We start from the raw sequence: 15,392 nt of genomic DNA on the forward strand, positions 1-15,392 counted from the left end.
TTCATAGAAAAAATAATTTCATCGCAAATAATAAAGCAGTGATGTTAATTTCAAACAAAAAAGCAGCATAAACTACCTCGATAAGGGGTCACCATACCGAGGTCACCTCTGTTTCAGTAAATGTCAAAATGCTGGACATTCTGATTTGAAATTTGGAAACCTCTGTTATATTGGTTAAATTCTCAAAACCTCAATTAAAGCATAAACATGGAGTATTCTCTGAGAAAGCAATATTGTCCTCATCAATCATAAACGTAAACATGTAAATTTGTATTGATATGAGGGAGATGCCATTACTGCTCTCTCCTGTGCATAATGTAAGAGCCTGTAATGTGTGTGGTCAGTGATGTACATCTGGGGTTTTATCACTTGGTCATGGGCCAAGTTTGAATCCTTAAGTTCCCTTGTCATTGCCTGGTATAGGTCTCTGTTCACATCCATCTCTGTCCCAGGGTCAGCACCCATCATTACCCTGTGTCCGCTCCCTCCCTGCCCCCTCCGCTTATACAGCCACCGGAGGTCACCAAAGTCCGCACTCAAACATAATTGAATTTCTTTTGACCATGGCATGTCATCATAAGTATTTGGACTGTTTCTCTGTGCCATTAGTGCACCAGGTCAGTGTGTTCTAGCAAACCTGGGCTTAATCAAAATACCTCAAAGCTTCTACTATAGTCTATCCCAGGGATGCTTTTCAATAGATTTAGTTGATGAAATGTTAAATTGTTTTTTCTACATACAGTACATTGTGTACTCAAAGGGGTTTACAGCAAGGAACCATTCATCCATGTATTCATGCACATTCATTCACAAATGTACACTGAGGGCAAGGGCCTTGCCCAAAGACACAATAACATTACTGGCGGAGGCGGGTGCGGGGATTGATCCACTGATGGTTGGATCATTAAGCAAATGTCTTCCAACTGTGCTACATTTAAAAATACTTGCAAATACTTTGCAGAATAAAACCGTCAATTAGTCAAAATTTAGTTCAGAAAGCACATGTTTCGTAGTGATCTTGATTCAGTTACGATTTTTTTGTGCAGCATTTTTGCCAATAGCCACTTTTAACATTTCATTGTGCCTTTTACCTAAAATCTTCCTGATTCAATGATTGTATAGAGCTGGCAACTTCTCCAGTGCACCACCATGAAAAATGCCTACATAGTAACTTGCCCTGGGGCTAACTATCACTGAATGTTTTTTAGCAGGTGCACTCACTTTAGACCAACTCCAAAAGGTACTGCAGGAGTGTTTTTTGATGGGGACTCTCCGCTCTTCGTTCTGGGCTGCAGGCCTGGAAACACACATTGGTTTGCCAACAGTCCAACACAGGTAAGTGAGGCAGGTTGTAGTAGTTGTGGGCATAGATCATTAGGGCATGATATACTGTGCTAATGTTAGTCATGTCTGTCTTGGATTTGCCTGCTGGTTGGTGCACCATCAAAAATATGGATGTCCTTGATGCATATTAAGCGTTAGAGAGAGACAGCAGTTACCAGTAACCAATGCAGTCCAAATGACCAGCTGTTTGTGAGCAGCGCAGCTCTGTGTGTGATTGTTGCGTTGGCTCATGTTGTGGCTACAGGGCATCGTCCATATCTTGGAACCTTCATGTGCCTATTATTGCACCAGCCCTGGTTTGTGAATAATGAATGTGTCCTGTTTTCTTCAAAGCTGTTTACCTCCTCATCATTAAAACAAAATGAGACTTTGGAGGGATAGTAATAGCTACTGTGGAGAGGGTTGTACTGTATTTATGCTGAGCCAAGTTTAACCAATCAGTACTCTTTCTGTGTGGATGCAGTTTGCCACATTACTTGGTAATTTGGGACATGATGCTAGGCTATTAACAGCAAGAGAGTTCAATAGCAAAAACTGCCTGTGCCTTTTTGACAGAGTTTGTTATGGAGTAACTAATAAAGCAGCAAAATATTGTGCATTGGTTGTGAAAGTGAAATTAATGAGTAGGCTACATAATGTTTTTTTTAATTATTATTGTTGATAACTTCTGAAAGGTACAGTATTAGATTAGTATAGATTAGTTGTATTCTGGGGTATAATAGATTTGTTTTGTTCACTCCCTAATTAAAAAAACATCTTGAGTTTGCGATTGGCCTGGGCACTGTGTTTTCAAGTACAATGTCAAGGTTTCTTTGCGCTTTTAACAATTCTTTTCTTCAATTTCTTATGCGCAACAGTACTGTGCTGAGGTCTTTGGTGTAGCCGGGCATACAGCGCTTGTAAGGACCCAGCGGCCCCTTTGTTGAAATCCACTCTATGCATCATCGTGACTAAAACCAAGATTAATTGCTTTCATATCCGTGGTGCAGAATAGTGATCACTGGCACACACATATTCAAGCGGACCCTGTTTTGCACACGGCACGCTACGTTCCAAATTGAAATGAATCTGTACGGATCAACACGAGATCTAATTGACAGTGAGGCACCAATGCAGTAGAGCGCACAACTTCACACAGCTTGAAATGAATGCGAATATTCCTTTAAAGATGTATTTAATGAGAAAATGCAAAGAGATCCGCATGAGGTGGGGTTGCTAAGACCAAACGCTATTTGAAGATGCGAGCTCTGGTGTGCGTATGAAATAGATATTAACTTGTTGATCTCAGGAGCTGCGTGCAAATGGACATTAAAGTAAGGAAAGGGCTTCGTGTCCCCAATGCAGGGGAAGCATTTGAATTTACAAAGGTGTCCTGCTGTTTGAATATGCAATTAGGTCGACTGCTGAAATGACTGGTCAACATCATCTCAACCGTGTCTTCTATGTGTGAGATAAACCAAACAAAAAATGGCATTGATGATTTAAACTGTGCTGCTTTTGAGACGTTCCATCATCTCCCAAAGTCCTGCAGCTTCCTCCTCTTTCCTCCTCCTCCTGCTGAAGCGAGGCAGCAACAGTGAGAGAGAGAGTCACGCTTACAAGCCAGCGAAAGAAGAGACGTCAAGAGGAGGATCTACACCAGGAAAAAAAAAAAATCCCTTCTCCTCTCTTCTTTTTCCTCCCGCTCGGCTTCGCGCACCCGACCAGCAGCGGAGGAGAGCGAAGAGGCGCCGGGAGGATCGAGGAGGCTGGCGTTCTGGTCTCCTACACTCCAGCCTTGCCTTGCCTGCCATTTCAGTGGCAGATCTCACAGTGTGTGCATCGGAAAAAAACGAAAAAGAAAGAAAAAAAAAAACACCCAGTGAGCTCGGCGCGCGGTGACATCGCTCCGTCTGCAGAAGAGGAGGAAGGAAGACGAGCAGCACACCGCGGCAGCAGGGGGAAGAGGAGAGGAGAGTCAGGATGCTTAACAACCTGACCGACACAGAGGAGGGGGACGGGGGAGCGCAAAGCCAGGGTAAGTGATGAGATGTCAGGCGTACGCACACACACGCACACACACACACACACACGCACATATGGAGATTCACATGGTTATGCAAGACATGTTGGTCATATAAATCTGCTCAGTCAGACGCACCAAAAAAGGGGAATGAGTATTTTCCGCGCATGGTATTAGAGTGTCTATGATGTGGAGAGGCACAGTGCGTATGTGTGGAGTAGGTTTGGCTGTTAGAGCGGTGTACGGGACTCGGCCTGCTTCCTCCGCTGCTGCTGCTGCTGCTGCTGCTGCTGCTCTTACTGCAAGGCTGTTGTGACAGGAATAGTAATGGGTTCACCAGCCTCTCATCCATTGCATCTGATACACAGAAGAGAACAAGGTCCGGCTGACTCTCAACTGCGAGCTGTTCACATAAAAGCCGTAAAAAACGTTGCGTCTTCCATTTTGCAATCACTTGTGTCACTTGTGTGTATCTAGCGCCTCTTCTATGCCCCATGACACCGTAAATACTCCCACCACGTACTGTACAAGAGTGGGCATTCATGTACACACACACGCAAAACCACTCACAATTACAGATACCAGCTCCACCAGCGACGCTAATCCCTTCACCCCCAGCTGTCAAAACCTGCCCTCCACGCAATCCCCGGTGCTGAGCCCGTGGAGTCGCCAGCCCCTACAGACTTCTGGGAGGCGGAAACGGCCGCTTTAGTTTTCAATGCAGCATACGAGAAAGGTGTTTAAATACGTCATAGCAGGAACTGGAAACCCAACTAATCTACATATCAATTGGCACAGCAAGGTTTTGTTATTTGGTAGGAGTCCAGTTTTGCAAAAGAGAAACAATATAAAAACAGTATAAAACAATGTATAGTAATATAGTTAGTATCCATTTCAGATCATTTGTTTGTTGGGGAAAACAGGAACCATTTCTCTCATGTTGCAAAGATGCCCAGGAGATTCACCATCAGCGGCTCAGATGCTAGAGTCAGTTCGAATCCCGTCTCTCATCAGGTGCGCACTACTGTTGCCTCAGTGGTGTGCGGTGGTTCCTTGATCGAAAAGCGCTTCGTAGGTGGGGAAAAAAGCTATATGCTCTTACTTTCTAATGTGCCTGTCAAGACTCTGCCTTAACGTCATCAGGAAGCCACTTTGGTTTTTTTTGTGTCTTTTTGCTCAAATCCCCCAGTTGCTGTTGGTCCCGGGCCCCAGCATGAAACGGGATGTGAATGCGAGAACAGTCACTGTGCCTCCTCTTCTACCTATGGGGGGGCTTAATAAATGATAAAAATAGAGCAAAGCTGGGAACATGAATATTTAACTTAATGCGTGAATCCACTTTTTTTTTCTCTTTTTTTTTTCCGTGGAGGGGATTACAATGGTGCGCCGGATGTAGACAGTTGCAAGCGGTTGGCAGAGCGGGGTTAAGGCCTGACCCATTTGTAAGTGGTGTGATTTGAAACTGTCCCGGACAGGTTGGCATGCATGACATAAAGCCAGGAAACAGTAGTGAGCACATGGCAGGATTAGAAAGCCCGTGTGCACTTGTACCTCTCGATGCAAATTTATCCATGGACAATAGCTGGGTGCATTCAGAAGCACGATGCCACGTGTGTCCAAACCGCGGTCTTTGTACTGTGCCCTATTTTAAAAAGTGCACATGGTTTTTTTGGCTATATATAGAAGTGCTATTTGCATGGATGGGTCTGTTTGATCCATTCTGCTGGAATATAGCTCAAATATAGCATGTAATGTGCTGAGTTGTAGTGAGACCCACTGAGAAGCAGAAAAGGGATTAAGTGGCCCTCTTTCTATACATCACCGTTTTCACTCAAGTCACTTAGAATCAAACCAGTGATATATGGGACAGCTATGTAATATGTATGACTGTCACTGAGGATGTATATTGAAAAAAGTGTTTTAGTATTCCCATTGGAGCATGAAAGATTCTCAGTAATGACACAGGACTTGACTCTTAAACTAAGACCAAAACCGAACTATTAGCTACAAATCAAAATGGAGTCTATGGCAGTGTTGTGGTACTTGAGCTTCTTCTGGTGGTTTTCAGAGTTTTAGAGTGTTGAGATGTAAGGTAGATATTATTTTTGAATTGCTGTGTAATTAAGGTTTGGCCTTTACTGTTTTACACTCAGCTTAATCATATCTTTGTGAAGTTATTGGTCTTATTGTGATGGTACTTGAAAAGACAAATATTTCATGAGGTGATACAAGGTGTGAAAACTTACAGAACTGCTGACCTATGTCGATGTGAATGCAGTTTTTATCGTTTTTATCGTTTTCAAAATCATCCATGTTCTGCCCTTTAAACAACCGACATAGCTTTGTTGAGACATTTAACATTTACAAAACAGGAAAAATGGAAGGCGTTCTAGTTTTATTCTTATACTGTACATATTTCTGAAACAATTCCACGTTGATCTGTTTCTGTGGCATTACTGACGGCATCACAAACTTTCTTAGAGGGTTGCTTTTGGCTGCCGTCTCTCTTGGAGTGTCATCCTGTCTCTTTTTGTCATTCTAATCGGACCTCATACTACACACGCACACACTCGCACACACACACAACCTCCTTTCATCTGAATCACAGCTCTGCTAGCTAGCGGTGCAACAACCTGAATAACTCTGTTTAGTCATCAGTCCAAGGCAGCACTGGAGAGGGAGGGCTATCCGCCTCGTTCAAGCAGGACTGTCAGAGGCTGTCGCTGTCCACTCTGCCCGGTGCTGAAAACGGCATCCCCCTTCTTCCTCCTCCTCCAGCCTGACTCCAGTGGTTTGTATGCATGTCCGGGAGCTCGGGGCGGCCTAGCGTTGAGCAAGGTGCTGATTTATAGCCTTCATTACATGGCTGGGTTAAGGCCAGGAGAAGAGCAGCATCGAGCATTACATCCCACACCAGGCTTGAGCTGTGTCACTGTGCTGGTATCACTCTCGCGTTGGCCAATTTACATTCACACTGTGTATGCAGAATATAGAAAGTACAAGTTAAAGGGATGCAGTCGCAGCCACATTTGCATATGCATAAGTTGTCATGTTGCCCTCGCACCATATTGTTAATTATCTGCACATCTTCTCTTTGAAGTGCCAGCTAAGAGAATGAGGAGGTGGGAGAAGCTAAGACCTTGTGAGGTTTTTTTTTCCCTGGATGTTATATATGAGTTAGTATAAGAGCATGTGGCAGGTTTTAAAGCACACACAGATGGTAAAAGCTTTCATGAAAAGGTTTTGTTTGGGGAAAAGCATGCCACATTTGTTTAGCACAGAGCATGTGTTGTGTCTGTTGACAGTCTAATGTTCTGCACTATGCTGCAATAGTGATGCAGCTTGATCCTGTTTTGGATGAAGACATTTTAAAAATGGGTCTCTAGTAAGGCTTTGCAATAGCTGGTTATTGTTTTACAACCAACAAGCAATTTTATTCAATAACAAATGTTTGTGTATATCTGATGTTCTTTTGTCTAAAATTTCATTTTATTGGCTGTGATTTAATGAGTGCTTTTTGTAATGTGTGCATAATTGAGTAGATTTCGCGAGTTCTGCTCGGACAAAGTCATTGTCAGGTCAGCTGACCATATCCCATAGATCTTAACATTACCAAAGGAATTAACAACAGCGTAATTGGAAGCAACATAACGATTGATAGACAGTGTGTGTCACTGCAGACAAATCCAAAGTATTTCAGATTTATAAGTATTCAACACAATCCAAGAGTTTTTCAGATTGTGCAGGACTCAAAGCTCTAACATAGCACATTCTGTTGTGACAATGGGATTTCAAACGAACACTACTGGGAAGGAAAATCCAAATCAAATAACTGTATTATTGCTCAATCTTAACTCTGACGCCATCGGCTCGCATTGGCCAGAGCTGTGAACAGCCTTGTAATGATGCTTTAGTTATGGCTGACTGCATAATACTGCAAAATGCTCTTGAGGGCCTCTCCCGGGGAGGCAGTTGTTGTGCATGCTCAACATCATTACTCTCTGCCTACCCACTTTGCAACTCATCTACTGTGCATCGAGCACAGGGCTTTGCAAATGCACCATAACTATGAGATGGTTGGCTTATACACTTGTTATACCTTCAAAGAAAAGTGACTGCCTGCATCACAAAGATCCAGCATATTTTCATCAAAAGTACTCTGCTGACCACACAAGAACACATTTGGACGTCAGTGGAAGTAAGACACTTCTTACAAGTTGTATTACCTGAATGTTGGATGCACCAAAGTTAATCTAGACAGGGCCTGAAGTTGTCTCCTTGCATGTGTGTTGTTCATGAAACCATGCTGCGACAGTTACACAGAACTATCCCATGTCCCTTGACTACGATAATTATGCATACTTTAATTTGATTTTGTCACGGTATATTAACAGGACCGGGATACAATGGCTTTCTGATTCTGGGGTCGAGCCACGCAGATGAAAAGATTTTCTTTCTAATTACACTTAGCTTAACATCACTAGTGGGTGTCCATGTTTAATAGATGGGTATTCGTTCATGGGTTTGTCAATTAGAGCTGGAGAGTATAATCAGCGCTGAAGAGCTCTGTTGACTCATACTGCGCAGAAAATGTGCCCAGACAAAAGTGTGCCCCATAAACAGACGTGCACGCACATAGTAGAACCAGTTATCGACAGCCAAGCATCTTAAATGTTTGCGTTTCCTTGGCTTTAGTCACGATGTCCCCTCCACTGATCTGCATAGCAACAACAAGCAAAGATAGATCTTTCTGAGACCTTTGCACTTAATAAAAGCGACCATTCAAATAGCAATTTCAATTCAAATGCCAGGAATCGTGCAGCCCATGTGTAATCTCAGCTACTGGGAATGCAGGCTGCCACTGAACCTTGGATGAGTAATTGAACTTTGTAGAATATCTCTAAACATACAGCAATGTGTTCCTGCATAAGTATCACTGAAACGTGACCTAATAATACCTGTAATTGGGTCGAGAGCATTATACTCAACACCGATGTAAAGGGTTCACATTTTGAAAGCAGATATACAGTATAATAAAGTGTTTCTCACGGCACACTCTGTAACCATGGCAATCTGCCTTACCTACTTGGTTATTTTCATCCACTGAATCCAAGAATAGTTAAACAATTGGACATCTTTGTATATCGCATCCTCGACTTTTCATTCATTTCTTTCAGATGGACCTTCCACCAGCAGCATCACTCAAATTTGGGGGGGTGAGATTCCCCAGACCCGGTTTCCCCTCTGGTCCTTCACTTAAGATACTGCAGCCCATGATGAGTTTCTCAATTTCCAGCCTATCTGACATTACTGTGAACTGCCTTGTGCCAGGAGATAGGCCTGTAATGAAAAGCCACGTATTGATTTGCTCTCACTCATATACCTATACTTGTGTTGATTTAGCTGGAGGTGGATGCGGGAGGCAAACCTGCAGAACTTTTGCCTAGTTACTGCAAATGCATTTTTCCTCGTCAAAACATTTGTAATTCTAAGCCCTTTGGGGATTCACGCGTGCGTTTTAGCCTATGTCAGAGCCTGGCTTCATCCCCTTTTATCAAGCTGTTTTTCTTTGGCTCCGAAGACAAAAATAACCAAGCAGATATTGCCCATTGCCATGGTTACAGTCTGGGCAGTTGGAAATGTTATAATAAATATGAACTCCCTTCACTCCTAGGTTAAACACGACAGATATAATGGTGCACGTTATGCTTTTCCACGTTATGCAGTAACTGGTTCTCCGCAAAATGTCACAATCTGGCACAAAGAATTCCCCTAGTGTGTGGATCATTTGCATTTCATAAAGCAAAAAAAAGAAGTCATGATTTTCCGTTTCAGAACATGCCCCTTTGAGCGCGGTCCATAGGAAAACAACAATCTGCTGAGCTCCGGTGTTTGTTGGTAATTGCCCAGGTAACCACGAGACAATGGATAAAGAAAGGATTTCCTCTTTCATCTTAAAAGAAGTTGTTTCACACACCATTACCACCATTATGTTGGCCTTGGGTGCTGCGTGTTAACCATAACGCTGGCTTTCAACGGCCTGTGTTTCTTGTAGCGTACAGTGTGAAAGAATGAAACCGGTTTATATTGGCTACACTTGAAGAAGTTGAGATCAGCTCATCACAAAAGGAGGAAACCCATTATACATTAAAGCAGTACTAAGCACCTCATACCCCTAGAGGCCATAAGCGCCACTGCTGGTGTCGCAGCATGTTATGGTTTTTATTCATGAATTGTCCGTGAGAGTGTGTATTGTGCAACCGGGTCGGAACAGGGAAAGCTGCAAGTGTGGTTTTCTGGCCAGAGACACCAGGGGGAGATGAGAGACCCTCCAATCATTCCATCAACACTTGTATTACCCCCAGAGGGACTGTGAAAAGGATTTATTAAAGTACACAAGTTGCTTACAAAACAGAGGTATAAGGAGAGGCCCAGCATTGTTTTTTTCCAATACAATGAGCAAAGAATATGATAGTAAATAAACAAGCAAACAAAGCTGGGAGGGGGTTGCATAAGTGAACTTGACTGAAACTTTATTGGTGGGAAGTAGAGGGCACAAGGAGACTCTATGTAAAAACAAAATTCACTAAAGCCGTGTAGTAACATGTTTTCTGAATCACACCTCATTATTTAGAGTGGCTGGTGTTGTTTTGTTCCTTAAGCCATTCTTCCAGGGGTATTCGCGCGCATTCATCCAGACATAAAATGTGCCAAATTTTGCGGGGATGCACACACTGACTGCTACATAACCTCTGCATATCTCAGTCTTTTCAAAGGAACTCGCACTAGTGTTAACAATCCTTTTTTTTTTTTTCATTCAAAACTTACATTAGGGATTTGTTTGGATAGATGTGACTTTAAATGAATTGTAACCACTGCGAGTTCCTTTGACTTGTAAACCCACAGGGATCAGGCACATTGTGTGTAGGAATCGATAAAAGACTCAAGTCTGCCAGCACAACCCAGCATTATGTTACTGTAAACAATGCACTGCGCTTTCAGAGTCACTTAGAGATAAATCGATGCAAGAGATGTAATGAGATTTCAGGCACAAACATGTCGTCTATTAAAAAAGATTATGGTTGCGCCGCTGTGCATAATTAAACAGTGTATGATGTTTGTTTTTACACACAGTTTGCGTCGATGGGGATGTTCCGTTCTTATCGTAGTGTTTTGGATGTTAAGTGTTTAAGTGTTTGACTGACATTGTATATTCTGTAATATGAGGGACTGATAATCATGAAGCTCAATGAGTTCATTAGAAATCTTGCTTCAGCTGTAAGACGAGCAGAAATGGTGATGGAAATTTCCGCTTTCGTAGTCTTCTCCTGTTAGTTCCCATCCATTAAAGTCCCAAGCTTCATTGCGTTTTCTTAAATAGAAGGTTTGACCCAAGTTTAAAAACGGCTAGGAAGGCAATAAAATGATCAAATACTTAAAGCCATATTTTCCTTCAGTGTAAATTCAACTCGTAATTTTTTATAGATCTATAAATCATGAAATAGTATGAAACAATAACACCTATATTAGCTAAAGGCATGCTTTTTGTCCTCTGTCCTCAGTCAGTTAGGCCTAAATCAGTGTACAAGATGCAATGCGGCTCTAGTTCAATGATAATTTTGATTTTGTCAAAGCTTACAAGGATTATACTGTTAGAATACTTTTTTAGAATGAATTACAAGGATTTTAAGGTGTTTTGCTTTCTTATTCCCTTAATTGGACTATAAATCGATTTTAAGGAGCAAATTATTTAGTGTATTAGCTAATGGCATGCTCTTTTGTCCTCTTCCCTTCTATGTATATGGTGTTGTGACGGACAAGCACTTAAGTGAAGAGGGGTCCATTATGACTACACAATGACCAACGCTATAATTTGAACATTTTCAATGGCAGGGCTATCAGTGGGGTTGTTCGGGAAAATGGTCATTCATTTTAAGAAAACTGCTTGTTTTCCAATTCTACGTCAGTACAAATTGCAGTTTTGTAATTTGGTAAAAAGCATGTGCCTCCTGGAGTTCAGTTGTTTAGCTGTTTGATGTCTGTGAATGAAAGTGTTAGACAATCAGCTTTTGTGTCCGGGCATTTTTGAGAGAAACTGTTTTTGTTGCAGATTAGACATTGAAGATTTTGAAATGTCAGATGATGATATTGTATTAACTAACAGCTTCTGTGAGTGACTAAGCATGCAGACATCCTCGCATCTTTCAATAAAACCATATGACATAGCGTATATACAATAGTATTGTGTTATATAATAATGATGATAGGTATGTAATGATGCATAATCTCACGATGCACCGCAGTGTTAAAATCTGATGAAATGCATCATACTTTAAGTTGCAAGTTTTAGTCTTGTTTTTTTTTGCATAACGTTGTCCAGGAACAGCCCAAACACAAGCCTCAAATCAAATGCGCCGCTCTGTGTGTGTTTTAGCTGCCGACAGTGAAACCAACATTTTAACACTTAAAGGAATTGGCCATTGTTTTTCCATATTGTGATATGTTCTTACCTGAGCTTGATGAGTTGTGCTCCGTCACACACTTCGTCCGTGCAGTAAAGTAAAGATATTACTGTGCGGATGTCCGAGTGCTCCTAAGGTGTTATTACGCCTTACAATGTAGTACCCCTTTTTATCCGTTGTTGTTTAATATTGTGTAACTATACTTGGATCGTGTAGCTACTCACGTAACCATATTTAAATAGGGAAAACGTGGAAGAGCTTGCTCACTTCTAACTTCACCCACGTTTGGCCCCATAGCAGGAGAGGCTAAATGCTAATAACGTCTTTGGTCTTTTTGCGTGACTGACCAGACAGGTACGCATGAAGTCGTCTAAGCTCAGGTAAGAACATCAACATTCAAAATCAACTTGTAATTGATATTGCGCGTGATGCAAATGAACTTGAACTTGTGAAATGAACTCTAAGCTGTGAGAGGTCACAATGTTACACTTGCACTTGTTGATATAGTTGTTCGGGCTGAACGATATTGAAATAACTTGCAATATGCAATACGGCTGTGCAGTATTGTCATAACGACAATATTGTGATATGTTCTATTCGAATTAATTACAAATCGTAAGTAACTCGTTTTTTTTTAGCAAATTGTGTCAAAACCAGACTCAAAACGAGGGTAAAATTGAACTTCATTAGGAATTGTTGAACTAAAACTGAACTTTAACACATTTCTAAGTCAGATGAAGACTTTATGTTGCGATATATTGTGATCCGACCTAATATCGCGATACGATATTTTGTGTGCAGCCCTAATTGTTGAATCTGATCTGTGTGCCATCATATTCATCATGCAGAACTACCCAAACAGCCAACCCATCCCATTCATGTTTATATACTTTTTTTCCTATTTCAGATGTTTTTTATCCTTTTAGATCATTTCATCTTTATGTTTTCACTTAATCTCCACCGTACAACATTCACGGAGGGACACTCACTGAACGTATAGATCTTCGAGGTGTAATTTCGCCATCAAATATTAATGTCACTTGGTATGAATTGCATGAACCATTCCCCTGAGTGTAGCATCGCCTTTGGCTACGCTGACCACTTAGCCTGCCGTGCCGTCGTCACACTTCTGTCCCCCCTCCCTCAGTGTCTGCCCGTCGCTCTCTTTGACAACAGCTTAGTTGACATGTTCTGCATAAGTCTCACTCAGGCAAATGTCTACGGCTGATATGAGGAGCGTTTTTCCCATTCCGCGGAGTCTATCAGGCTGCCCCGGCAAATGGAAATAAAGCGGCTGTCAATTGGCCCCTCCGTTGCCACTCGCCCCGCGCCCCATCTCAGCCCTCAATAGGAGCCCATTCAGCTATTGTCACACAGGAAATGGAGCAACTTAACTGGAGAGCCCTGGGATTGCTGTGTGTGTGAGGGTTTAATGTGGCCCTCCGTACTGTTTGATGATTTCAAAACGTTTTTCATATACAGTGTACAGATGCATGGGATTTTTCAATTTGTGGACTTAAACATGATACAAATTCAAACCTAAATACAATCTTATTAATTAATTTCTGGCTCTGTACTGGAAGCTAGCTCAACATGGCTCTGAGCTATAATTTAAAACTCATTTCAGTGGGAGGCGAATCTTTGATATATTCATGAATGTATGGGTCTTTGCGAGCTCTTCCAACTTCACTTCTCCATCATATTTTAATTCGTTCAAGTGCATCTACGTATATATACAGAATCTACGGTCCCTAAAGGTCTAGTGCCTTTGCTGCCATTTGAACTATTAAATGTGTTTTTTCTGTTCGCGCAGTCTTCATTATTCAATAACGTGTTTTAAGCCTTTTGCCAAGGGACATAAAAGCCTGACGTCCTAAAATAGTCCTGCAATTCATCATTTATCAGCTGACGGTCTCCTCTCTTCATACGCTGTATTCTATATGAAATGTAACGGGTTTTTTAAAAGAACTGTCAAGTTTTTGCCCCGAGACCTGATTCCATTTGCGCTCTGCCAACTCTGTCTGTAAGAAAGATTTGTGCACATATACTGCACAGCTCGGGCTGACCTCCATCACATAATCCCCGGACCTCTACTTACAACTGCTGATCCTTCCTCATTTGCTATCAATGGTCTTCTCCCTTTCCCGACCTGTCATCTTCCACCAGCGTGCCTAGATTATTAAACCCAACACCTCCTAATCCCGTCCTATCCCAGTGCCGCCTTTGCCCACACTGGTCATCGGGACATTGCTTTTGGAGGGAAGAACGGCTCAGGACATTGGCTCAGTCAGTTTCTTTCACAGCTGTCTCTAGCCTCCAGACTTTTGTGCTGCTCAGTGAACACAAAGAAATCCCTCTTTTGGAAGTAGCTAATGATTGCACTGTGTTAACAAAACAGACGGCTCATCCAAGCGAGATCAGTTTGTGCTCCAGTTACATGCAATTCCTCCACAAGTCATTTCTTCCTAAATCTTAAAGAGATATAACGTATTCTATGTCATACACACTGTATACATGCCCGTTCTTTAGGGTACTGTGGAGGCCTTATTTAACTCAGAGAAGTAGGACAGTATGGAAGTCTTTGATATGGAGATACAGTATACAGCACTACAGTCACAGTAAAATGAGCGTATGTGGAGAGGTTTTCAATCTACGCTCCAAAGACACGCTGAAGGATTCCTTAGCAGATGTTTCAGAACAAGATGGCTGCCAGGAGGGCTTCATTAAGTGAGCATTTGATGTAATAGTCTTTTCCTATTGGTGGTTGAACATACTTGATGTGACAACGCAAGAGCAGTTCTCAGACAGACAGACAGACAGATAGATAGGAGCATAGTTAAAGGAGCGCGCCAAAGGCTTTCTGTTTTGCCTCTATGGCCGCTGTCATCCTGTGTTTTGGAGGAGGAGGCACCAGGGAATGAAAATGTGTGTTTGGTATGTTTTGGGCCTGAAGGCCTGGCAAGCCTAATGGTACATGGGTGGCCAAAGCACATCTGACGGAATGAGGCCATCACATTCATATTTGGGTTTTTAAAGCAGTGGGATATATACATTATCTCATCATGCTGAGGTGACGGTCAGTTAAGTGTGGCGTCCTTCATTAAAAAGCCTCTGCTGCTGCTCATGAATATGGACACAGATTACATCAAACAAGAGATGCTGAAATTTGTCTGAACTATAACTTAACCTTCTCATTTGCGGTAGTAGTAGTTCTGTTTTCTTCACACACTCATGTACACAAAATAAATAAAATAAAAAAAACTGTCTGAAACAGGTGCACTGAAAGTCTTTTGTGTCTGCAACAGGAGATTGACTAGCATGTGGTTATTGTTTTATTTAAATTGATATTGTTGAGTACATATTGTTTTAGGAAGCACATTTGTGTGAAATCTACAGCCTATGTTACCAGTCTTCTTGGTTCCGACATCCAACAATGCAAGCTGCTGCCTGTAGAAATTACATATAGGCTGCAGCCCTGCCTCATGCATACCAATGAGAAGGTTAGCGTGCGATCCATCCTCAGATGGATTACACACAGTGGGTTTGGCCACAGGAAAGATCAGTGTGGTAGAATTAAAGTGCTC

General features: G+C 42.0%; 1 protein-coding gene across 4 annotated transcripts in view; it reads left to right on the plus strand.

The window, feature by feature from the left end:
- The window catches only part of slc12a5a (solute carrier family 12 member 5a), a 147,521-nt gene that overhangs the window by 45,887 nt on the left and 86,242 nt on the right, over positions 1 to 15,392 (plus strand). The window contains exon 1 of one of the 4 annotated variants that reach the window (XM_079578329.1): positions 2,910 to 3,361. The exons of 2 other annotated variants lie outside the window; for them this stretch is intronic. In XM_079578329.1, coding sequence (XP_079434455.1) covers positions 3,307 to 3,361 — 55 coding nt within the window. In that variant the 5' untranslated portion in view covers positions 2,910 to 3,306. Of the gene's footprint in view, positions 1 to 2,909; positions 3,362 to 15,392 lie in introns of those variants that run through there. One more of the 4 variants, XM_079578330.1, reaches the window with a different exon arrangement.

Source organism: Gobius niger, assembly GCF_951799975.1.
Source record: "Gobius niger genome assembly, chromosome: 20".
NCBI lineage: Eukaryota > Metazoa > Chordata > Actinopteri > Gobiiformes > Gobiidae > Gobius > Gobius niger.